General features: G+C 61.8%; 1 protein-coding gene across 2 annotated transcripts; it reads right to left on the reverse strand.

The window, feature by feature from the left end:
- Nucleotides 1-17: 17 nt before the first annotated feature.
- LOC100273710 (uncharacterized) lies at nt 18-1,619 on the reverse strand. 2 transcript variants are annotated; one of them, XM_008683249.3, is made up of 2 exons: nt 401-1,619; nt 18-327 (listed from the first exon to the last, which is right to left on the reverse strand). In XM_008683249.3, the coding sequence occupies exon 1, from the start codon at nt 1,340-1,342 to the stop codon at nt 416-418; it is 927 nt and encodes a 308-aa protein (XP_008681471.1). In that variant the 5' UTR covers nt 1,343-1,619; the 3' UTR covers nt 18-327; nt 401-415.
- Between the last annotated feature and the right edge of the window lie 23,744 nt (nt 1,620-25,363).

The following is a 25,363-nucleotide window of genomic DNA, read 5'->3' on the forward strand; positions in this document are numbered from 1 at the left end:
GAAATCAGTAACATCAATCATGGCAAACTTACGTTTCTGGATTTCTACGAGGACGAGGATCCGAGCATACAAATCATAGCCTTGAGAAATGTAAACAAATGAAAACAACATTAGGTTTGCCCGAAACTTAGCCCTTTTATACAGGCCAGCTGAATAGAACATCACTGTTTCACTAAACAAGCTAGAATAAGCATGACATTCTTGCCATCCTGTTTTGTTACAGGAGTCACTGTGTTGTAAGTTTTGAGAAAATGTTACAGCAAATGGGGAATTTCGGCTTCCAGCTTTCTCTCAAGAACTGATGCTGTAATTGGCCCAACCCTTAATCTGAAACGAGCAAGAAGTTTCAACCAATCACACCAACAAACAAGTAAACCAGTCAAGGAAGTCTCCTACAAACCAGATGCAAGGCGAGCTAAGGGCCGAGGCCTTTGATGGCATCAGTGAGCAAGCCGCAGACTTCCTTAGCCAGATCATGCCGCCGCATCTGAGATTGCATCTCTTGATCAAGCTGCTGCCTCCATTTGGTTTCAATGAGTCTGCCCTCCTTTTTCCCCAGTAGGGACAGACCCTTCTCAAGGGACACCCCTGCCATGGCTCGCTCATTCGTTTTCCAGTACTCGCCGAGCACCTCGGTGACCACCGGCATCATGGCTGCCGCATCCGGGACAGTGCGTCGCTCGCCGACGTCCGAGTCGTCCTCGGAAGAGGCCACGACGCCGACACCCCATAGGACGGAGCACAAGTCGCGCAGGCGACGGTCGCGCGGGCCGGCGGAGTGCTGGAACTTGCTCTTGAGGCGCTTGATCTTGTAGTACACCATGAACTGGTCGATGTGCGGGGAGATGGACTCCCTAATGGACTCGAACAGCTCGGCCATGTCCGGGAGGCGCGGTGCCCGGCCGTTGCGGTCGCGGAAGGCAACGGCGGCGGTGAGGAGCGTGAACTCGTCGTCGTCGCTCCAGTGTTTCTGGGCGGCGCCGCGGCCTCCGCCGACGCGGGCGGCGGCGGCTCCGAGCATCCGGATGGCCCCATCGCCTCCTTCAGCGCGGGTGCGCGGGCGTCTGCGCCTCTCGACGGCGCCGTCGCCCGCGTCGGAGCGGACGCCGGCCGCGGACGCGCGCGCGGCGACCGTGGCGAGCGCGAGCGCGGCGGACTCGGCGGATGTGCGGCGCCTGCGCTTTAGCTCGCTCCTGCGGGCGGGGGAGCCGCGGGGGCTAGGGTTTGGGCTCGAGTTGCCGTCGCCCATGCGGGACGGCCGCTTCTTCGATCTGGGAGGGGACGACGCCGCGGGCGTTGCGCCGGCGTTCATGGCGGGTTCAGACGGGCGTCCGGATGACATCGTCGCGGCACGACGTGCGGGCGGGGTGCGGGGCGCGGCGGGCGGCGTGGCGTGGCGTGGCCAGGGCGTGCGCTCTATGGGGCGTGGACTCGGGAGATTGGGGCGGGGAAGTCGCCGGGAATCGATGACATCGCGTCAATAGCCGCTGCGCCGGCTAGTTGCATTCCGAGACGTGTGCCCGCTTGCTTTGTTTGGCAACATCGCGTCAAGTGCTGAACTATGCGCCGTTTTCTAACAAAACAAAACAGGCAATAAAACGATCGACGTGAAATCCTCCTTTTGCTAGATTATTGTTGAGAAATAAAGTTATCTGGTCGTTTGTATCAGCAGCTGAGAATGCACAGAGCCGCCGTTGGTTATTACAACTTCCACCACGGAATAACACATGCTCTGAAAACCAACATGTTGGCACGACAGCGAATACATGAGAAAAAAAAAACTAGACTGTCGTATTACGCTAAAACTGACATGTATAGGAGTGAGCTTTGCTAAAAACGACATGCCAATAATTAAATCCCAATAGATTGGTATCTGTGATCACTGATCACTAATAGTGTTTTTAAAAAAATTAGGAGAAACATGGATCCACTAATATTGTTTTTTAAAATATTAGGAGAATCTTTAATGGGTCTTGGTGATTGAGGACATTAAATCACCAATAAATCTTTCTAAAACATGGAACCCGTTTGTCAAATATTAATTCTTTATTTTTCTTTCCTTTTTTCTCCGTCAATCACTAGATCAGTGCATGTGCTTGCCCACCTGTTGTATTGGGGAGTTACATCTACCTTTGAGGAGCATTTGGCTTGTTTTTTGTGATCACCAATTATTGAGAATAAAATGAGGGGTCTATTGGGACATAGATTTTGAGCTAACTCCCCAATATTTATGACTATGGGATAGGATCAGAGGAGAGGTGTTGGAGTTGGACTTAGGCTGTGTTTGGTTTCTATGTCTAAAATTTAGTATATGTCATATCGAACGTTTGAATAACAATTACGGATATCAAATATAGTTATAATACTAATTACATAGATGAAGACTAAACAACCAGAACAATTTATTAAGCCTAATTATTCCACGATTAGCAAATATTTATTGTAGCATTACTTGAGCAAATCATGGACTTACTAGGTTTAATAAGTTTGTCTTGTTGTTTATTTCTAATATGTGTAATTAGTTTTTATAATTATTGTCGGCGTTTCGAGACCGGGGGGTCCCTAAGCCGACGAGTGAGTGTGTCGCGTGCCCCAGCCCAGATGGGTCGAGCGCGTGGGCGAGCGCGAAGGGGGGAAGCGAGGTGGCCGGAGACGGGCGTGAGAGAGGTGGAGATCTCGTGGCCTTCGTGTTCGTCCCGCGCCCAGGTCGGGTGCGCTTGCAGTAGGGGGTTACAAGCGTCCACGCGGGTGAGGGAAGCGAGCGGCCCCAAGAGAGCGCCTGTCCCGTCCTCGTCCCCGCGCGGCCAACCTTCTCTAAGAAGGCCCTGGTCCTTCCTTTTATAGGCGTAAGGAGAGGATCCAGGTGTACAATGGGGGTGTAGCAGAGTGCTACGTGTCTAGCGGGGGAGAGCTAGCGCCCTAAGTACATGCCAATGTGGCAGCCGGAGAGATCTTGGCACCCAGCTGGTGTGGTGTCGTGGCTGTCGGAGGAGCAACGGAGCCTGGCGGAGGACAGCTGTCGGAGCGGTTGGGTCCTTGCTGACGTCCCCCTGCTTCCGTAAGGGAGCTGAGAGCCGCCGTCGTCACAGGGCTAGCGGGGCACCATCATTGCCTATCTGGCGGAGCTAGCCAGATGGGACACCAATCTTGTTCTCTGCGGCCCGAGTCGGCTCGGGGTAGGGTGATGATGGCGCTTCCTGTTGACGTGGCGGGCCTGTGCCCTAGGTCGGGCGACGTGGAGGCTCCTCCGAAGCCGAGGTCGAGTCTGTCTTCCATGGCTGAGGCCGAGCCCGAGCTCCTGGGTCGGACGAGGCGGAGGTCGTTCGGCCGAGGCCAGGGCGGAGTCCGACCCCTGGGGTCGGGCGAAGCGGAGTTCGTCGTCTTCTGGGGCCTAGCCCGAGTCCGAGCCCTGGGTCGGGCGGAGCGGAGTTCGTCGTCTTCTGGGCCTTAGCCCGAGTCCGAGCCCTGGGTCGGGCGGAGCGGAGTTCGCCGTCTTCCGGGGCCTTAGCCCGAGTCCGAGCCCTGGGTCGGGCGGAGCGGAGTTCGCCGTCTTCCGGGGCTTTAGCCCGAGTCCGAGCCCTGGGTCGGGCGGAGCGGAGTTCGCCGTCTTCCGGGGCTTTAGCCCGAGTCCGAGCCCTGGGTCGGGCGGAGCGGAGTTCGCCGTCTTCCGGGGCTTTAGCCCGAGTCCGAGCCCTGGGTCGGGCGGAGCGGAGTTCGCCGTCTTCCGGGGCTTAGCCCGAGTCCGAGCCCTGGGTCGGGCGGAGCGGAGTTCGCCGTCTTCCGGGGCCTTAGCCCGAGTCCGAGCCCTGGGTCGGGCGGAGCTTCCTATGGCGCCTTTGGCAAGGCCTGACTGCCTGTCAGTCTCACTCTGTCAAGTGGCACTGCAGTCGGAGTGGCGCAGGCGGCGCTGTCCTTCTGTCAGGCTGGTCAGTGGAGCGGCGAAGTGACGGCGGTCACTTCGGTTCTGCCGGGGGGCGCGCGTCAGGATAAAGGTGTCAGGCTACCTTTGCGTTAAATGCTCCTGCGACTCGGTCGGTCGGTGCGGCGATTTAGTCAGGGTTGCTTCTTAGCGAAGACAAGGCCTCGGGCGAGCCGGAGATGTGTCCGCCGTTAAAAGGGGGGCCTCGGGCGAGACGGAAACCCCTCGGGGTCGGCTGCCCTTGCCCGAGGCTAGGCTCGGGCGAGGCGTGATCGAGTCGCTCGTACGGACTGATCCCTGACTTAATCGCACCCATAAGGCCTCTGCAGCTTTATGCTGATGGGGGTTACCAGCTGAGAATTAGGCGTCTTGAGGGTACCCCTAATTATGGTCCCCGACAGTAGCCCCCGAGCCTCGAAGGGAGTGTTAGCACTCGCTTGGAGGCTTTCGTTCGCACTTTTTTGCAAGGGGACCAGCCTTTCTCGGTTGCATTTTGTTCCGGTGGGTGCGCGCGAGCGCACCCGCCGGGTGTAGCCCCCGAGGCCTCGGAGGAGTGGTTTCACTCCTTCGAGGTCTTAATGCCTCGCGTAATGCTTCGGCTGGTCTGGTGGTTCCCTCATGCGAACTGGCCGTAGCCCGGGTGCACGGTCGGGCCCAAGTTATCGGGCTGGTATGTTGACGCTGTCAACGGTTCGGCCGGAGCCGGGTTTGCGAGAGCAGCCCCCGAGCCTCCGCACAGGGCGAGAGGGCGATCAGGGACAGACTCGGCTTTTTTACATACGCCCCTACGTCGCCTTTCCGCAAGGAGGAGGGGGGAGTGCGCCATGTTACCCTCGATGGGCACCGAACATGGTGTCTCCGGTGAGCTGCAAGTGGGTAATCCGAGTGGACGTCCGTGCCCCGTTCGTTGGGGGTCGGCTAGGGGCCCAGAGGCACGCCCAAAAGTACCTGCGGGTGATCTGCCAGACCCGGTCCCCTGGCGACGGGGTCCGAGGGCTCGATGCCTCCCTCCGATGGGATTCCGTTACAAGATCGCTCCCGCTGGTCTCGGAAATGTCCTAGGGTACCTCGGGAGCGCAGCCCGAGCCTTGGTTATGTATCGAACGTACCCCTGGTCATCCCTCGCTCGGCGTCTGAGGCGACTGTGAACCCTTCGGGGGCCAGCCTTCGAACCCCTGATTAGTAATGGGCACGGATCCCGAGTAGCCTGAGGCGGCCGTGGAACCCTTCGGGGGGCCGGCCTTCGAACCTCTGACCAGTAGTGGGTGTCGGGCCCACGCGATCTGCGGCGCTGTTGAACCCCTCGGAGGGCTAGCCTTCGAACCTCTCATCAGTAGGGGGAGGCTCGGAGCCCGGTTCCTTCACAGGGAAGGATCCTTTTCGGGGTATCCCCCTTTCCCGGTCCCTGTTGCAGGAGATAGAGAAAGAGGAAAAAAGGAAAAGGATTCGAAATCGAACGATGTGGCGTACCTTTTCTGGCGCGGTTGTTACGGCGAAGGCGAAGCGTCGCCCGCTGCTCCTGCCAGAAGCGCCGCCTGTCCAGCCGCGGAGTTAATGCGACGGGGCGAGTAGTTGGCGGGGCGGCCGTTGCGCGTGTGCGAGCCGTTCGAGGAACGGCCGTTTCGCTTCGCGTTTTTGAATCCCGCGTCCGGTCCGGGCGGAACGTTGGAACCGCCTTGTAGCATCCCAAAAATCCTAACCCAGGTTTGAAACCCTAATCTACCCCTTTCCCCTCCCTTCATCCTTTAATTCCAATACCTCCACTAGTTTTCTTTCATCATATGCATACATTTTGTTTGATCACAAAGCACCTCACTTAGATTCTAATTTCTAAACACTTAGAGTATTCACAAAGTATTTTTGTTCAAAGAAAAAGGGGCAAAATGGGAAATAGAAATTAGAAAGTAAAAAGAAAAAGGGAAAAAGCTCTCTCCTCCCCTGCTGGACCGAATCCCGGCCCAAGCCCGCGACCTCTCCCTCCCCACGCGCCCGCATTCGGCCCAACTTCGGCCTGCTTCCGCGCGCGCGACAGCTGCTCCACACCTCGCCCTCTCTCTCGCTGACAAGGCGTCCCCACCCGTCAGCCACCCGCTCTCTCGCTCGCTCGCTCCCTCTGACCAAGCGACCCCACGGGTCAGCTGCTTCGTCGTCCGTCCGCCGTCCCCTCGCCGAAGTCACCTCCGGCCGTCGCCTCCGTCCTCCCCTCTGCCATCCTGCCGCACAGGGAAGTTTGGCACCGCTCCGTCCTCCTCCCCTTGACCAGCGTCCTCGCCGGTACCGCCCCGCCGTAGCATCCCCTCGGCGGCACTGTGCGCCATTTATGGCGGCACGGGGAAGCTCGCCGGAGTCAGGGAGCTCCACCGCCCCCCTTCCCCCGCGCGCCTATAAAAAGCTCGCCCCGAGCCCCTCCTTCCTCGCACCAGCCCCGGCCATCCCTCTCCTCCCCTCCCCCGAGCCCAATTCGCGAAGCGCCGGCGTCGTTCTCCTCTCCGGTGAGTCCTTTCCTCCTCCTCCCTCTCCTTCTCTGTTGGTCCGGCAAGGAATTGAGTGAGCCGAGTAGCTCCCTCGCGTAGCCACAAACCCGAAGCGCCACTTTCCAGCCCCCGTTCCCCACCCAGAGCCCACCGGCGGCGATCCCCGCCGCGGAACTCCGCCCCCTCCCCGTGGGCAGCCCCCTCCCAACCCCCTCTGGCCAAATTGAACCTACCATAAGAATCGCCAACTGCCGCCGTGCTAAACCACCTGCTCATTGTCCAAAAACCGGGCCACCGGCGGCGAACCGCCGCCGAGCCCACCGGCGGCCGGGTCCTCCCCCGCGGACGGCCGATTCATCCCCCCGTCAACCTGACGCCGTTCTCTCCCCCCTCCCGTTCTCTCTGGCACGTGGGGCCCGCGGCGACGCCGTCACCTTCGCGCGCCCGCGCCGTCCCTTGCCCTGGGCCGCAACTGGGCTGGCGCATTCGCGCCCGCGCGCGCTCGCGCCTGGCTGGGCCAGATTCCTTCCACCCGGCCCACCAGAGCTGAAACCCTTTTTCTTTTTCCTTTTTCAGCACTTTCCTCCTTTAATTAGTCTCCTCAATATTTTATGCACTAAAAATTATCAAAAATAATTTCTAAGGTCACATGCAATAATGATGTTAGAAAATGACACACTATAATTTGTGAATCCTTGTTGATGTATTGTTTTATTGCCTGTTTTCCTAGAGGAAGCGGGGACCGTTAATCCGGAACCCGTAGCCCCGGAAGAGGGACCAGAGCCCGAACTTCCGGAAGTAGATCTTCTGTGCCAGGAGAGCTTCAACGAAGGCAAGTCCATCCTTCCCTTGATGCATAAATTACCTATTCTCTCTACCACTGCCTAGGCCGGGAATCATGGGGGAATATTGCATTGTGAGTAAGAGATGGCCCGCATTAACATATTATTTCCGATTACGAAAGGTGGATCTGGAAGTAGGGCAAAGTGTTTCTTCAAATAAAACCTCTTTTTGAAAAGTTATGCGATGAAGGGTACTCACCCTCATCACCTTAAGAGTGGGGTGATCAGGGACTCCCTGGTTTAGGGGAGGGCCTAAGGTGTTGGCTCAGCTGGTTTAGGCGTGAGCAGAAGGATTGTCCCCTCATATAAGGACCGGCTTGTCATTTTCACTACATGTACTCCTTTATCGTACAACCACTCGAGACTGTGTGGGCAGTCACTCGATCCGAACTCGTACGGTCCAACCCCAGGGTTAAGAAGGCTGGGGAGCACCGGGAGGATAAGGAGGGGGAAAGTTTTGTCCGGTTTGGGCATGGTGGTGGCCTGACTCCTTCCGGATAACCGTTAAGGTTAGGACGTACGGGTAAGGAAAGAGATCCGGCATTCGGGTCTCGCGACGGTGAGATCGCAGAAACCGGGCTAGTGGGTAAAGTGTACCCCTCTGCGCAGAGTTGAAACCTATTCGAATAGTCCGTGTCCACTGGTATGGATGAGTCCGGTATGGTATGACAATTAGAACTTTCTCTATGAATTTCAAGAAAAGGGGGAATGTGTGAATGAGTAAGTGTTAAGAAAGAACTAAGGCCACGGGAGCGGGAAGCTCAGTGGTGGTTGAGTTTTTGGTTACTTTTAAAGACTATGGGGTAAACCTTCAAGCAACTGCCTTTCTCTAAGAAAATGATGAGTGACATCAACTCCACCAAATTGAGCATGTACATCATAGGTCTCTTTCTCTCTATGGGAGCGGGGTGGGCTTGCGGAATACCTAGTGTATTCACCCAGATTTATTTATGTTTTTCAGCAGCCGAGGACTTCTTTTCTGCTATGCTTGATTAAGAGGGCTGTGTCTGCACCCAGTTCTGCCTGTGGCTTGGGCTAGTGTATTTTCCTACTGCGTTTCTCTATTTTGCTCTCTCGAGCTTGTACCCCGGTATTGTAATAAATTTATCTAAACTCTGTACTATTTGAAGTAAGGAATGTGTTTACTAGCCTCCTGGGACTAGTAATTGTTTCACATTTGAGTCCCAAAGGATCGGGACGCTTCACGCCTTCGCCTTGGTCTTTATATACCCCGGAGAGGGTCCGGTGACGGTTCTTTGCCCTGCTTCCTGCCTGCCCCTTAGGTTTTCGCAACCTGAGAGATCTAGCCAGAGAAGAGAGAACCGCCCTTCCTGCCCTTCGCGCCGCCATCCCTTTTAGCTTGGTGATGGCTGAGCGGGTGACCATCATTCCGCCGCGTGATCCGTGGCCCCTTTCCACGGTGACGGCGAGCGACCTGGAAGATCTGGTCGGCGAGGGTTTGCTCCGTCCCCTCACCGATAAGCAGCGACCGGAATGGATTCCTCCCGCGGGTGAAGCCGCTCCGTCCCCACCGCCGGGGTACATCGTGAGCTTTGTCTTCTTCCACGAGCGGGGATTCGACGTGCTGGCGACCCGCTTCATGCGGGCGATCCTGTACCACTATGGAGTGGAGTTGCATAACCTCACCCCTAACTCCATCTCGCAGGCCGCCATCTTCGTTGCGGTGTGTGAGGGGTACTTGGGGATCACCCCCCATTGGGATTTGTGGACCCATTTCTTTTGCGCGGAGCTTTTCGCCTCGCCGACGGGGGAGAGGAAAGTCCGTGCAGCGGTGCGGGCCGGCGGCTGTACCCTTCAGCTGAGGCAGTCGCGGGCGTCGCTGTATATTCCTGCCATCCTCGCGTCCTCGAACAAGGGGTGGCAGCGCCGGTGGTTCTACCTCCGGAACGACGGCGAGTTGCTCCCGCCGTTCTCCCAGCGAGTAGTCACTGCTGCCGCCGACGCCTGGCGCCACGGGACCTCGCACGAGAGGCAGAAGAACCTCGAGCCACTCCTCCAGGCCTTGGAGGCGTTGCGGGAAGGGGGACTCACCGCAGCGGGAGTGATTGCCGCCATCCACCGTCGGAGGGTGCTTCCCTTGGCGGAGTGGCGGCTGCCGCTTTGGGAGATGACCCCGGAGGCTGACTGGGAGGGCTCACGAATGTCCCCTGATCCCCTTCCCTTCGACGCCCTCCAATGGCGGGTGTCGGCTGCGATGGGGAAGCCGGACTCCCACGCCTTCTCCCAGCTTCGGATGCGCCCCGACCAGGGGTGCGTAACTCTGGTGAGTGTTCGCTCCTTCCTTCTTTATACATCGGGTTGCTCCTGGTTCTTATGATTGGGTTTCTTTCCCCCCTTCTTCAGGAGGTGGGGTGGCACAAGCCCTCCCTGCCACGGGTCCCGGAGGACGCGGTGGACCGAGCAGCGCGGCGGGTCGCCGCGGAGGAGAAGGAGAAGAAGGACGCGGAGAAGGCCCGGGCCCGCGAGCGGAGGCGGGCTCGGGACGCCTTGGAGAAGCACCGTCGCCAGCAGGAGAGGGAAGGACTCCCAAGGGAGCCGTCGCCGGAGACACCCGACGACGATGATGACGACGATGATGAGGAGGAGGACGACATGGCCGCCCGTCTCGGCCTCAGCCCCGGCTTGGGGTGTGGCCAGGAGCCGTCGAGCCAGCCCCCGAGCGGGCCGACACCGTCAGTCCCCGGAGTCGGGGCGTCGGGGTCCCGGCCCGAGGCACGGGGGCAACCCGAGGGATCACCCGACCCCTTGGCTGGAGGAGCTGAGGTGGTTCCGGAGGGCCAGGTCAGGGCGTCTGCTCCCCAGGGGCCGCCGCTTGTACCGGCAGCGCATGGGGGTGACCCTCAAGTCATCGCGACCGTGCCCGGGCCATCTGCTCCCCGGGCGTCCAAAGCAAGGGCGGCGCCGAAGTTGCCGGCGAAGCGGACCTCAGCGGCTGTTTCGGGAGCCGGGATCCAAGAAACCTCCCCCCAGGCGCGGTGGATCATGGCCCGAAGTGGGTAAGTACCTCGGAATGTCTTCGTCTTGGCTTCCCATTAATAGATCTCGGCCGTGATTTTCCCTTTCTTTTTTTTTATTCAGCAAGCGAAGCCATGGCCAGACCGACCTGGCACCCCGGAAGGCCCTTAAGGCGTCGGTCTGTGCGGCCAGCGCCGCCCCGGGCCATGTCGTTCAGCCGACCCTTTCGCAGGGCGTTTCACCGCAGGGGGCTCGGGCGTCGCCTGTCTCTGGGGAGCAGGTTCCCGAGGCGGGCTCTTCTGCCGAGGCGGCCATCGTGATAGGGGAGGCGGCTGGCGCGACGTGGTCCCGAGCCTGCTTGTCGTGCCGGCCATGCTGGCGCCTGTCGCCACCGGAGTCGCCGCCGTCCCAGTTGGAGAGCGACCGGTTGCTGCCAGCGTCGGGATGGCTGATGCGTCGGCGCCCAGCGCCTCGGAAGAGGTGGGCGTGGACGCGCGATCCGTCCAGCCGGGCGGCAGCCTCATCGCTGTGCGGTGGAGCCCCGAGGCCCGGCGCCAGTTGCTCCGATTCCGGACCCTCGAGGCCTCGGACCCTGTCTTCGTTCTCGACGATGAACAGGAGGACTAGTCCTGGGATGAGCTCCGCGAGCGTGCTGAAGCAACGGTGGGGTCGCTCCGGTCGTCGCTGGAGGTTTTCTGCAGGGACGTCCCCAAAATCCTCCAGGTAACGGTTTCAGGCATACCTTTCCCTTTCTGTGAGCGAGGCGTTCGTCGTGACGCCCTGTTTCCTTCCCCCAGGATCTGACGGATCGAAGCGCCGCCAAGTCGTCGTTCATCCGCCGCGAGGTCGATGTCTGGGGCTCGCTGCGATCCATGAGGACCTCGCTCGCCGGGGCTACCGCGCGCCTTTCTCAGCAGGATGCCAAGGTAGCGGACCTCCAGTTGCTCTGCGCTGACCTGAGAGCAGAGGCGGCAGCAGCGCGCGCAGAGGCGCAACGGCAGCGGTCGGAGTTCGTCCAGGTCGTCGAGGAGCGGGACCAATCTCGGGGCTGGGCTGCCGAGGCCGAAAGCCGGGCTGAGACCCTCGCGGCCGGCCTAGCCGCAGCCCAAGTCGCGGCCTCGGAGCAGCGTGCCCGAGCCGGGGGTACGCCTTGGCCGTCCCTGGTTCTTGTTCTTGTCTGTTTCTTCTGCTCGTGCTTGAGGCCTTTCTTCTGGTTGTTCGCAGAGCTCGAGTCCGCCCTTGACGAGTCCGCCAAGGCGCTCGCCGAGGCGCTTGCCGGAGCTGCCGAGCAGAGGGAGGCTGACCTCGCGGCCATGTCCGAGGTCGTCTCGGACGTTTATCGGGTCCTTGGCTCCGGCGACGTCCCTTCAGGAAGCTCCCCTCAAAGCCGCCTTCAAGCCTTGGGTGATTACGCGTGCGGCAAAGTCCGCGAGGCGCTACACCACGGCGTCAGGCGGGCCTTCGCCGTGCTCGCTTCCCATTACGTTGTGGACCTGGAACGGGTTAGTGAGGGGTATTGTCTTCCTGACGAAGACGAAGCTGCCCTGGCAGAAGTTCAGCGGCTCGACGCGGTCGCCGCGGGTCCGAGCGCGGCGCTGGCGACCACCTTCGAGGCGGAGATCCTTCCCCCTGCGCCGTCGCCGGAAGCTGAGATGGACCTTACCGACGGTGGGGACGGAACTGAGGGCGCTACTCCTTCCCAAGGCGGCGCCTAATTCTTGTTGGAACAGTTTCTGTTGGATGTGCGTCTTACTACGGCCGCCGAGGCCTGAACACTTTGTTTTTCTTGCATGAAGTCGTACTCTCCTTTCTTTCAATTTGCGTGTCCGGCCTAGCTTGTCAATAATAGGGTGGCTTCCCGAGTTGGGTCATTTTTCGTGGCAGGTGATGAGTGAGGTGTCCCTAACCCGGAGGCATAGGAGTTCCTCGGCTCAGTCGGCCTCGCCACTTACATGTACCCACGTTCGCTCCTCGGGACCCTGCTTCTGACATAGCCGGGAGAACGCAAAAGCCCCTTTTTGATCGAAAATTTTTGATGCGGAGAAGTACACCCAATCTCGACGCAGAGGGGTTCCCCCTTTTTAGCCCCCGAGGGAGGGTCGGGCTCTGCCGAGGCGAGGCCGACCCTTCCTCGACGACCGATACTTGCGTATGAGCGAGGTATACGAACAGCTTGGAAACATCTTAAGGGTAGAAGCGACGTAGCTGTCGGACGCTCCAAGCGTTGCCGTAGACCTCGCCTTGACCGCCGGCCAGCTCGTACGTTCCGGGCTCCAGAACGTCGGTGATGACAGGCGGCCTTTCCCGGGGGGGTGCGCAGCCCCCGGGTGTCATCCGCGCAGAGGCCATTTGATGGGTCGGGCTCCTGCCCGAATATCCGGTGAGTGCTCGGCGACATCCCTCGGCGCGCCAGGCATGCCCGAGGGACTCCCCGCGAAAACGTCGGCGTTCGCGCGGAGAAAGTTGACGAGCACTGCTTCTTATTTGGGGTCGAGCTCGGAACCGATCCGGATCTGCCTAGAGGCGTCGCCACTGGGGTCGAGGGGGGCGGCCTTAGCCGCCTCCATTGGCTCGAAGTTGTCGGCATGGCGCTTCACGTCTGACATCTCTTTGGAGAGGCTCTCCAGGTCGGCGAGGAGGGCCTCGGACTCGGCGAGGGCCTCGGCGTACTCCACGCACTCCACGTCGCATTCGAACGCGTGTTTGTATGTGGGGCCGACGGTGATGACCCCGTTGGGGCCCGGCATCTTGAGCTTCAGGTAGGTGTAGTTGGGGACGGCCATGAACTTCGCGTAGCATGACCTCCTCAATATCGCGTGGTAGGTTCCTCGGAACCCGACCACCTCGAATGTCAAAATCTCCCTTCGGAAGTTGGAGGGCGTTCCGAAGCAGACGGGGAGGTCGAGCCGTCCAAGGGGCTGGACGCGCTTCCCAGGAATGATCCCGTGGAAGGGCACAGCGCCTGCTCGGACGGAGGACAGATCGACGCGCAGGAGCCTGAGGGTCTCGGCGTAGATGATGTTGAGGCAGCTGCCCCCATCCATCAGGACCTTGGTGAGCCTGACGTCGCCGACGATGGGGTCGACGACGAGCGGGTATTTCCCCGGGCTCGGCACGTGGTCGGGTGGTCAGCTTGGTCGAAAGTGATGGGCTTGTCGGACCAGTCTAGGTAGACTGGCGCCGCCACCTTCACCGAGCAGACCTCCCGGCGCTCTTGCTTGCGATGCCGAGCCGAGGCATTCGCCGCATGCCCTCCGTAGATCATGAAGCAGTCGCGGACCTCGGGGAACTCTCCTGCTTGGTGATCTTCCTTTTTGTCGTCGTCGCGGGCCCTGCCACCCTCTGCGGGTGGCCCGGCCTTGTGGAAGTGGCGCCGAAGCATGACGCACCCCTCGAGGGTGTGCTTGACGGGCCCCCGATGGTAGGGGCACGGCTCCTTGAGCATCTTGCCGAAGAGGTTAGCACCTCCGGGGGGCTTCCGAGGGTTCTTGTACTCGGCAGCGGTGACAAGATCCGCGTCGGCGGCGTCGCGTTTCGCTTGCGACTTCTTCTTGCCTTTCTTCTTGGCGCCGCGCGGAGTAGATGCCTCGGGAGCCTCTTCCGACGGGCGGCCCTGGGGCTGCTTGTCCTTTCGGAAGATGGCCTCGACCGCCTCCTGGCTAGAGGCGAACTTGGTGGCGATGTCCATCAGCTCGCTCGCCCTGGTGGGGGTCTTGCGACCCAACTTGCTCACCAGGTCGCGGCAGGTGGTGCCGGCAAGGAACGCGCCGATGACATCTGAGTCGGTGATGTTGGGCAGCTCGGTGCGCTGCTTCGAGAATCGCCGGATGTAGTCCCGAAGAGACTCTCCCGGCTGTTGCCGGCAGCTTCGGAGGTCCCAGGAATTCCCAAGGCGCACGTATGTGCCCTGGAAATTGCCGGCGAAGGCTTGGACCAAATCATCCCAGTTGGAGATCTGCCCCGGAGGCAGGTGCTCCAACCAGGCGCGAGCAGTATCGGAGAGGAACAGGGGGAGGTTGCGGATGATGAGGTTGTCGTCGTCCGTTCCACCCAGTTGGCAGGCCAGGCGGTAGTCCGCGAGCCACAATTCCGGTCTCGTTTCCCCCGAGTACTTTGTGATAGTAGCCGGGGGTCGGAAATGGGTCGGGAACGGTGCCCGCCGGATGGCCCGGCTGAAGGCCTGCGGACCGGGTGGTTCGGGCGAGGGACTCCGATCCTCCCCGCTGTCGTAGCGTCCCCCACGCCTGGGGTGGTAGCCTCGGCGCACCCTTTCGTCGAGGTGGGCCCTACGGTCGCGACGATGGTGCTCGTTGCTGAGGTGGCCCGGGGCCGCAGGCGCGGTGTTGCGCGTGCGCCCGGTGTAGACCGAGGCTTCCCGCATGAATCGGGAAGTCGCGGCATGAGGTTCCGAGGGGTATCCCTGCCTTCGGGAGGCAGAGCTCTCGGCCCGTCGGGCCGCGGCGCCTTCCAGAAGATTCTTGAGCTCTCCCTGGATTCGCCGACCCTCGGTGGTCGATGGCTCCGGCATCGCGCGGAGGAGCATCGCTGCGGCTGCCAGGTTCTGACCGACCCCGCTGGATGCGGGTGGCGGCCTGACCCTGACGTCGTTCGCGACGCGGTGCTGGAAACCCTGGGGCAGGTGACGTATTTCTCCGGCCGGGGGTTGGCCCGCCCATACCTGCCCGACGTCCCGGCGGATCGACTCGAGCGCTCCCGCTCCCTCGTCGAGCCTGGCCTGCGCCCCGCGGACTTGCTCGAGCTGTGGGTCGTGACCCCCCGCCGGAACGGGGACCACAGCTAGCTCCCGCGGGATGTCGGCGCGAGGCACCGGCCTAGGGAGATCACCGTCCTCCGGCATGCCGAGACGGTTGCCTTCGGAGGGATCCCCTAGCTCGATGTGGAAACATTCGCGGCCTGGGCCGCAGTCCTTGTCGTCAAGGCTGCGGCTACCGTCGGAAAAGTCGGAGAGGCAGTAGTCACATGCGGTCATAAAGTCCCGCATGGCACTGGGGTTGCCAAATCCAGAGAAATCCCAGCAGATGCTGGGATCGTCATCTTCCTCGGACCCAGAGGGCCCGTAGGTCGAGACGTCCGTCAATCGGTCCCAAGGCGACCGCATACGAAACCCCAGAGGGGTTGCACTCGCCTCAACGAGAGCGCCCGCCAAAGCGAGGTCGCTAGGCGGGTTGAGGCCGAGTCGAAATGACGTAGGATGGGAATCAGTCAGTACCTTTCGGTCGATGAGGAGCGACATAGTCACGTCGGGGGCTGATTGCGCCGTCGTCTTAGGTACGAGGGCGACGTCCTGCAGGCCCTCCGCGAGCGCGCTGGCGTCGTCCACTTGCTCGGGATTGGCGTGTCGCGGGGGGACGGCACTCGCCTTCGTCTCAAACGCGAGGTCGACGCCCGACGCGCCCCCCGTTGGGGCGCTGCGGACGTCGATTCGCTCGACAGCCGACGAAGCGCGGCCTCCCGCTCGGCCTTGGTTGCCCCGCCTCCTCCTCCGATGGCGGGGGAGAGGACGGGGCGAGCTCGAATGTTGTTCTTCCACCACGCGGGGAAGATGTCGTCGATTCCGCCGCCGGCGGGCGGGTTGTCGGCCGCCATTGTCGTCGTCGCGCGGCGGTGGAAGGAGTATCATGTCGTAGCTGCCGTCGAGGGACATGAACTCAAGACTCCCGAAACGGAGCACCGTCCCAGGTTGGAGAGGTTGTTGGAGACTGCCCATCTGGAGCTTGACGGGAAACTGCTCGTCAACACGCAGCATGCCCCTACCTGGCGCGCCAACTGTCGGCGTTTCGAGACCGGGGGGTCCCTAAGCCGACGAGTGAGTGTGCTGCGTGCCCCAGCCCAGATGGGTCGAGCGCGTGGGCGAGCGCGAAGGGGGGAAGCGAGGTGGCCGAAGACGGGCGTGAGAGAGGTGGAGATCCCGTGGCCTTCGTGTTCGTCCCGCGCCCAGGTCGGGTGCGCTTGCAGTAGGGGGTTACAAGCGTCCACGCGGGTGAGGGAAGCGAGCGGCCCCAAGAGAGCGCCTGTCCCGTCCTCGTCCCCGCGCGGCCAACCTTCTCTAAGAAGGCCCTGGTCCTTCCTTTTATAGGCGTAAGGAGAGGATCCAGGTGTACAATGGGGGTGTAGCAGAGTGCTACGTGTCTAGCGGGGGAGAGCTAGCGCCCTAAGTACATGCCAATGTGGCAGCCGGAGAGATCTTGGCACCCAGCTGGTGTGGTGTCGTGGCTGTCGGAGGAGCAACGGAGCCTGGCAGAGGGACAGCTGTCGGAGCGGTTGGGTCCTTGCTGACGTCCCCCTGCTTCCGTAAGGGAGCTGAGAGCCGCCGTCGTCACAGGGCTAGCGGGGCGCCATCATTGCCTATTTGGCGGAGCTAGCCAGATGGGACACCAGTCTTGTTCTCTGCGGCCCGAGTCGGTTCGGGGTAGGGTGATGATGGCGCTTCCTGTTGACGTGGCGGGCCTGTGCCCTAGGTCGGGCGACGTGGAGGCTCCTCCGAAGCCAAGGTCGAGTCTGTCTTCCATGGCCGAGGCCGAGCCCGAGCTCCTGGGTCGGGCGAGGCAGAGGTCGTTCGGCCGAGGCCAGGGCGGAGTCCGACCCCTGGGGTCGGGCGAAGCGGAGTTCGTTGTCTTCTGGGGCCTAGCCCAAGTCCGAGCCCTGGGTCGGGCGGAGCGGAGTTCGTCGTCTTCTGGGGCCTAGCCCGAGTCCGGGCCCTGGGTCGGGCGGAGCGGAGTTCGCCGTCTTCCGGGGCCTTAGCCCGAGTCCGAGCCCTGGGTCGGGCGGAGCGGAGTTCGCCGTCTTCCGGGGCCTTAGCCCGAGTCCGAGCCCTGGGTCGGGCGGAGCGGAGTTCGCCGTCTTCCGGGGCTTTAGCCCGAGTCCGAGCCCTGGGTCGGGCGGAGCGGAGTTCGCCGTCTTCCGGGGCTTTAGCCCGAGTCCGAGCCCTGGGTCGGGCGGAGCGGAGTTCGCCGTCTTCCGGGGCTTAGCCCGAGTCCGAGCCCTGGGTCGGGCGGAGCGGAGTTCGCCGTCTTCTGGGGCCTTAGCCCGAGTCCGAGCCCTGGGTCGGGCGGAGCTTCCTATGGCGCCTTTGGCAAGGCCTGACTGCCTGTCAGTCTCACTCTGTCAAGTGGCACTGCAGTCGGAGTGGCGCAGACGGCGCTGTCCTTCTGTCAGACCGGTCAGTGGAGCGGTGAAGTGACGGCGGTCACTTCGGTTCTGCCGGGGGGCGCGCGTCAGGATAAAGGTGTCAGGCTACCTTTGCGTTAAATGCTCCTGCGACTCGGTCGGTCGGTGCGGCGATTTAGTCAGGGTTGCTTCTTAGCGAAGACAAGGCCTCGGGCGAGCCGGAGATGTGTCCGCCGTTAAAAGGGGGGCCTCGGGCGAGACGGAAACCCCTCGGGGTCGGCTGCCCTTGCCCGAGGCTAGGCTCGGGCGAGGCGTGATCGAGTCGCTCGTACGGACTGATCCCTGACTTAATCGCACCCATCAGGCCTCTGCAGCTTTATGCTGATGGGGGTTACCAGCTGAGAATTAGGCGTCTTGAGGGTACCCCTAATTATGGTTCCCGACAATTATACTATATTTAGTACTTTTAACTAGTATTTAAACATCTGATATGATAGGGACTAAACTTTAGCCCCTTACAATTAGAGCCTAGCTGAATTGCCCAATATATTCTGACCATAATATGATGTATGTTATGATATCATTAATCTAACTTATTGTAAAAAAAATATTTGGATCTTTATCCATTACCACTTCTATACACCACCTACGCAACCACCGTGCCACCACTTCGCAGTTCCAGCTGGGGGAACAGTGGACCCACCCAAGAGCCACCACTGTCATCGAATGTTGGATCACTTTCGAACACCACAAGGGACCTCAACAGTACTGGACCAGCGACACCGGGGGAACCATTGCAGTGCTACCCCACCAACATTTTCAAGCCAGAAAGCCACCACAACATAGGTCATGTTGCAACCCACCTCCAAAACCGCACCACAAGGCCACACGATCATAAGCTGAAAAAACTCAAACAAACATGCCTGACGGCGTTCCGAGACCGGGGGGTCCCTTAGGCCGACGAGTGAATGTCGCCGCGTGCCCCAGCCCAGATGGGTCGAGCGCGAGGGCGAGCGTGAAGGGGGGAGAAGCGAGGCGGCCGGAGACCGGCGTGAGAGAGGTGGGAATCCCGCGGCCTTCGTGTTCGTCCCGCGCCCAGGTCAGGTGCGCTTGCAGTAGGGGGTTACAAGCGTCCACGCGGGAGAGGGAAGCGAGCGGCCCCAGGAGAGCGCCTGTCTCGTCCTCGTCCCCGCGCGGCCAACCCTCTCTAAGAGGGCCCTGGTCCTTCCTTTTATAGGCGTAAGGAGAGGATCCAGGCGTACAATGGGGGTGTAGCAGAGTGCTACGTGTCTAGCGGGGGAGAGCTAGCGCCCTAAGTACATGCCGTCGTGGCAGCCGGAGAGATTTTGGCACCCAGCTGGTGTGATGTCGTGGCCGTCGGAGGAGCGATGGAGCCTGGCGGAGGGACAGCTGTCGGAGCGGTTGGGTCCTTGCTGACGTCCTCTTGCTTCCGTAAGGGGGCTGAGAGCCGCCGTCGTCACAGAGCATGCGGGGCGCCATCATTGCCTATCCGGCGGAGCTAGCCAGATGGGACACCGGTCTTGTTCCCTGCGGCCCGAGTCAGCTCGGGGTAGGGTGATGATGGCGCTTCCTGTTGACGTGGCTGGCCTGCGCCCTAGGTTGGGCGATGTGGAGGCTCCTCCGAAGCCGAGGTCGAGTCTGTCTTCCGTGACCGAGGCCGAGTCCGAGCCCTGGGTCGGGCGAGGCGGAGGTCGTCGTCTTCTGGGGCTGAGCCCGAGTCCGAGCCCTAGGTCGGGCGGAGCGGAGTTCGCTGTCTTCTGGGGCTGAGCCCGAGTCCGAGCCCTAGGTCGGGCGGAGCGGAGTTCGCCGTCTTCCGGGGCTTAGCCCGAGTCCGAGCCCTGGGGTCGGGCGGAGCGGAGTTCGCCGTCTTCCGGGGCTTAGCCCGAGTCCGAGCCCTGGGTCGGGCGGAGCGGAGTTCGCCGTCTTCCGGAGTTCGCCGTCTCCCGGAAATATGTTCGCCGTCGGAGGGGGGGCCTCGGGCGAGACGGAAATCCTCCGGGGTCGGCTGCCCTTGTCCGAGGCTAGGCTCGGGCGAGGCGTGATTGAGTCGCTCGAACGGACTGATCCCTGACTTAATCGCACCCATCAGGCCTTAGCAGCTTCATGCTGATGGGGGTTACCAGCTGAGAATTAGGAGTCTTGAGGGTACCCCTAATTATGGTCCCCGACAGTAGCCCCCGAGCCTCGAAGGGAGTGTTAGCACTCGCTTGGAGGCTTTCGTCGCACTTTTTTGCATGGGGACCAGCCTTTCTCGGTTGCATTTTGTTCCGGTGGGTGCGCGCGAGCGCACCCGCCGGGTGTAGCCCCCGAGGCCTCGGAGGAGTGGTTTCACTCCTTCGAGGTCTTAATGCCTCGCGTAATGCTTCGGCTGGTCTGGTCGTTCCCTCATGCGAGCTGGCCGTAGCCCGGGTGTACGGTCGGGTCCCAAGTTCTCGGGCTGGTATGTTGACGCTGTCAACGGTTCGGCCGGAGCCGGGTTTGCGAGAGCAGCCCCCGAGCCTCTGCACAGGGCGAGAGGGCGATCAGGGACAAACTCGGCTTTTTTACATACGCCCCTGTGTCGCCTTTTCGCAAGGAGGAGGGGGGAAAGCGCCATGTTGCCCTTGATGGGCGCCGAACATGGTGTCTCCGGTGAGCTGCAAGCGGGTAATCCGAGTGGACGTTCGTGCCCCGTTCGTTAGGGGTCGGCTAGGGGCCCAGAGGCACGCCCAAAAGTACCTGCGGGTGATCTGCCGGACCCGGTCCCCTGGCGACGGGGTCCGAGGGCTCGATGCCTCCCTCCGATGGGATTCTGTTACAAGATCGCTCCCGCTGGTCTCGGAAATGTCCTAGGGTACCTCGGGAGCGCAGCCCGAGCCTTGGTTATGTATCGAACGTACCCCTGGTCATCCCTCGCTCGGCGTCTGGGGCGGCTGTGAACCCTTCGGGGGCCAGCCTTCGAACCCCTGATCAGTAATGGGCGCGGAGCCCGAGTAGCCTGAGGCGGCCGTGGAACCCTTCGGGGGGCCGGCCTTCGAACCTCTGACCAGTAGTGGGTGTAGGGCCCACGCGATCTGAGGCGGCTGTCGAACCCTTCGGGGGGGCAGCCTTCGAACCTCTGATCAGTAGGGAGGCTCGGAGCCTGGTTCCTTCATGGGGAAGGGTCCTTTTCGGGGTATCCCCCTTTCTCGGTCCCTGTTGCAAGAGAGAGAGAAAGAGGAAAAAAGGAAAAGGATGCGAAATCGAACGACGCAGCGTACCTTTTTTGGCGCGGTTATTATGGCGAAGGCGAAGCGTCGCCCGTTTCTCCTGCCAGAGGCGCCGCCTGTCCCGCCGCGGAGTTAATGCGACGGGGCGAGTGGTTGGCGGGGCAGCCGTTGCGCGTGCGCGAGCCGTTCGAGGAATGGCTGTTTCGCTTCGCGTTTTTGAATCCCGCGTCCGGTCCGGGCGGAACGTTGGAACCAGTCTTGCCTTGGTCTTTATATACCTGGGAGAGGGCCTGTTGACGGTTCTTTGCTCCGCTTCCTGCCTCCCTCTTAGGTTTTTGCAACCCGAGAGACTTAGCCAGAGAAGAGGAAACCGCCCTTCCTGCCCCTTGCGCCGCCATCCCTTCCGCTCGGTGATGGCTGACCGGGTGACCATCATCCCGCCGCGCAATCCATGGCCTTTTTCCACGGTGACGGCGAGTGATCTGGAGGATCTGGTCGGCGAGGGTTTGCTTCGCCCTCTCACCGATGAGCAGCGACCGGAATGTATTCCTCCCGTGGGCGGAGCCGCTCCGTCCCCACCACCGGGGTACAACGTGAGCTTCGTCTCCTTCCACGAGCGGGGATTCGGTGTGCCGGCGGGCCGCTTTATGCGGGCGATCCTGTACCACTATGGGGTGGAGTTGCACAACCTCACCCCCAACTCCATCTCGCAGGCCGCCATCTTCGTAGCGGTGTGCGAGGGGTACTTGGGGATCGCCCCCCCCATTGGGATTTGTGGACCCATCTCTTTTTCGCGGAGCTTTTTGCCTCGCCGACGGGGGAGAGGAAAGTCCGCGCAGCGGTGCGGGCCGGCGGCTGCACCCTCCTGCTGAGGCAGTCGCGGGCGTCGCTGTATTTTCCTGCCATCCTCGCGTCCTCGAACAAGGGGTGGCAGCGCCGGTGGTTCTACCTCCGGAATGACGGCGAGTTGCTCCCGCCGTTCTCCCAGCGAGTAGTCACCACTGCCACCGACGCTTGGCGCCACGGGACCCCGCACGAAAGGCAGAAGAACCTCGAACCCCTTCTCCAGGCCTTAGAGGCGTTGCGGAAGGGGGGACTCACCGCTGCGGGAGTGATTGCTGCCATCCACCGCCGGAGGGTGCTTCCCTTGGCGGAGCGACGGCTGTCGCTTTGGGAGATGACCCCGGAGGCTGACTGGGAGGGCTCGCGGATGTCCGCTGATCCTCTTCCCTTCGACGCCCTCCAATGGCGGGTGTCCGTTGCGTTGGGGAAGCCGGACCCCCACGCCTTCTCCCAACTTTTGATGCGCCCCGACCGAGGGTGCGTGACTCTGGTGAGTGCCCGCTTCTTCCTTCTTCATACATCGAGTTGCTCCTGGTTCTTACGACCGGGGTTTTCCCCCCTTCTTCAGGAGGTAGGGTGGCACAAGCCTTCCCTGCCACGGGTCCCGCAGGACGCGGTGGACCGAGCAGCGCGACGGGTCGCCGCGGAGGAGAAGAAGAAGAAGAAGGACGCGGAGAAGGCCCGGGCCCGCGAGCGGAGGCGGGCTCGAGACGGCTTGGAAAAGCTCCGTCGCCGGCAGGAGAGGGAGGGGCTCCCGAGGGAGCCGTCGCCGGAAACGCCCGACGACGACGACGATGATGAAGATGATGACGAGGAGGAGGACATGGCCGCCCGCCTTGGCCTCAGCCCCGACTTGGGGTTTGTCCAGGAGTCGTCAAGCCAGCCCCCGAGCGGGCTGTCACCGTCAGTCCCCGGAGTCGGGGTCCCGGCCCAAGGAGCGGGGACAACCCGAAAGGGCGCCTGACCCCTCGGCTGGAGGAGCTGAGGTGACCCCGGGGGGCCAGGCCAGGGCGTCTGCTCCCCGAGAGCCGCCGCTCGCGTCGGCAGCGCAGGGAGGCGACCCTCAGGTCATCGTGACAGTGCCTGGGCAATCTGCCCCCCGGGCGTCCAAAGCAAGGGTAGTGCCGAAGTTGCCGGCGAAGCGGACCTCGACGGCGGTTCCGGGGGCCGGGATCCAAGAGACTTCCCCCCAGGCACGGTGGATCATGGCCCGGAGCGGGTAAGTATCTCGGAATGCCTTCGTCCTGGCTTTCCATTCATATGTCCCGGCCGTGATTTTTCCTTTTTCCTCAGCAAGCGAAGCCATGGCCTGACTGACCTGGCACCCCGGAAGGCCCTTAAGACGACGCCGGCCTGTGCGGCCAGCGCCGCTCCGGGCCTCGCCGTTCAGCCGTCCCTCTCGCAAGGCGTTCCACCTCAGGGGGCTCGGGCGGCACCGGTCGCCGTGGAGCAGGTTCCCGAGGCTGGCTCTTCTGCCGAGGCGACCATTGTGATAGGGGAGGCGGCTGACGCTGGCGCGGTCCCGAGCCCACCGGTCGTGCCGGCCATGCCGGCGCCTGCCGTTATCGAAGTTGTCGCCGCCCCAGTCGAAGAGTGACCGGTTGCTGCCGACGTCGAGACGGCTGATGCGCCGGCGCTTGGTGCCTCAGAAAAGGGGGGCGTGGAGACGCGATTCATCCCACCGGGCGGCAGCCTCGTCGCTGTGCGACAGAGCTCCGGGGGCCGGCGCCAGTTGCTCCGGTTCCGGACCCATGAGGCCTCGGACCCCGTCTTCGTTCTCGATGATGAACGGGAGGACCAGTCCTGGGATGAGCTCCGCGAATGTGCTGAAGCAACGGTGGGGTCGCTCCGGTCGTCGCTGGAGGTTTTCTGCAGGGACGTCCCCAAAATCCTCCAGGTAACGGTTTCAGGCATACCTTTTCTCTTCTGTGACCGAGGTGTTCCTCGTGACGCCCCGCTTCCTTCCCTTAGGATCTGACGGATCGGAGCGCCGCCAAGTCGTCGTTCATCCGTCGTGAGGTCAACGTCTAGGGCTCGCTGCGATCCCTGAGGACCTCGCTCGCCGGGGCCACTGCGCGCCTTTCTCAGCAGGGTGCCGAGGTAGCGGACCTCCAGTTGCTCTGCACTGACCTGAGAGCCGAGGCGGCAGCGGCGCGCGCGGAGGCGGCCGCGGCGCGCGCAGAAGCGCAACGGCAGCGGTCGGAGTTCGACCGGGTCGTCGAGGAGCGGGACCAATCTCGGGGCCGGGCTGCCGAGGCCGAAAGCCAGGCCGAAACCCTTGCGGCCGACCTCGCCGTAGCCCAGGTTGCGGCCTCGGAGCAGCGTGCCCGAGCCGGAGGTACGCCTTGGCCATCCTTGGTTCTCGTTTCTGTTTGTTTCCTCTGCTTGTGTTTGAGATCTTTCTTCTGGCTGTTCGCAGAGCTCGAGTCCGCCCTTGATGAGTCCGCCAAGGCGCTTGCCGAGGCGCTTGCCGGGACGGCCGAGCAGAGGGAGGCCGACAACGCGGCCATGTCCGAAGCCGTCTCGGACGTTTATCGGATCCTCGGCTCCGGCGACGTCCCCTCAGGAAGCTCCCCTCAAAGTCGCCTTCAAGCCTTGGGTGATCACGTGTGCGGCAGACTCCGCGAGGCACTACACCACGGCGTCAGGCGGGCCTTTGCCGTGCTCGCTTCCCACTACGTTGTGGACCTGGAGCGGGTTAGTGAGGGGTACTGTCTTCCTGACGAAGACGAAGCTGCCCTGGCAGAAGTCCAGCGGCTCGACGCGGTCGCCGCGGGTCCGAGCGCAGTGCTGGCGACCACCTTTGAGGCGGAGATCCTCCCCCCTGCGCCGTCGCCGGAAGTTGAGATGGACTTTACCGAAGGCGGGGACGGAGCTGAAGGTGCGGCTCCTTCCCAATGCGACGCCTAACTCCGTTGGAACAGTTTCTGTTGGATGCGCGTGTGTCTTTCTGCGGCCGCTGAGGCCTGAACACTTTGTTTCCATTGCATGAAGTCGTACTCCTCTTCCTTTTATTTTGCGTGTCTGGCTTTGCCTATCAATAACAGGGTGGCTTCCCGAGTAGGGGTCATTTTTCGTGGCGGGTGATGAGTGAGGTGTCCCTAACCCGGAGGCATAGGAATTCCTCGGCTCAGTCGGCCTTGCCACTTACATGTACCCACGTTCGCTCCTTAGGGCCCTGCTTCTGACGTAGCTGGGAGAACGCAAAAGCCTTTTTGACCGAAAATTTTGGATGCGGAGAGGTGCACCCAATCTTGACGCAGAGGGGTTCTCCCCTTTGTAGCCCCCGAGGGAGGGTCGGGCTCTGCCGAGGCGAGGCTGACCCTTCCTTGACGACTGAGACTTGTGTGGGAGCGAGGTATACGAACAGCTTGAAAACATCTTAAGGGTAGAAGCGACATAGCTGTCGGATGTTCCAAGCGTTGCCGTAGACCTTGCCTCGACCGCTGGCCAGCTTGTGGATCTCCTCGCCTATCGCTCTGCGCTTCTCCTCGTCGAATCGGCGCAGAGGCTGCTTGACGGGTCGGACTCCGGCCCGAATATCCAGGGAGTGCTCGGCGACATCCCTCGGTATGCCAGGCATGTCCGAGGGACTCCACGCGAAGACGTCGGCGTTTGCGCGGAGAAAGTCGACGAGCACTGCTTCCTATTTGGGGTCGAGCCCGGAGCCGATCCGGATCTGCTTGGAGGTGTCGCCACTGGGGTCGAGGGGGACGGCCTTAACCGTCTCCACTGGCTCGAAGTTGCCGGCGTGACGCTGCACGTCTGGCACCTCCTTAGAGAGGCTTTCCAGGTCGGCGATGAGGGCCTCGGATTCGGCGAGGGCCTCGGCATACTCCACACACTCCACGTCGCATTCGAACGCGTGCTTGTACGTGGGGCCGACGGTGATGACCCCGTTGGGGCCCGACATCTTGAGCTTCAGGTAGGTGTAGTTGGGGACGGCCATGAACTTCGCGTAGCATGGCCTTC

Source organism: Zea mays, chromosome 5 (assembly GCF_902167145.1).
Source record: "Zea mays cultivar B73 chromosome 5, Zm-B73-REFERENCE-NAM-5.0, whole genome shotgun sequence".
In the NCBI taxonomy this organism is placed as follows: domain Eukaryota; kingdom Viridiplantae; phylum Streptophyta; class Magnoliopsida; order Poales; family Poaceae; genus Zea; species Zea mays.

Bases quoted from the DNA above. Each gene is read 5' to 3' on its own strand.
- LOC100273710 (XM_008683249.3), bottom strand. From the start codon at position 1,342: ATGTCATCCGGACGCCCGTCTGAACCCGCCATGAACGCCGGCGCAACG.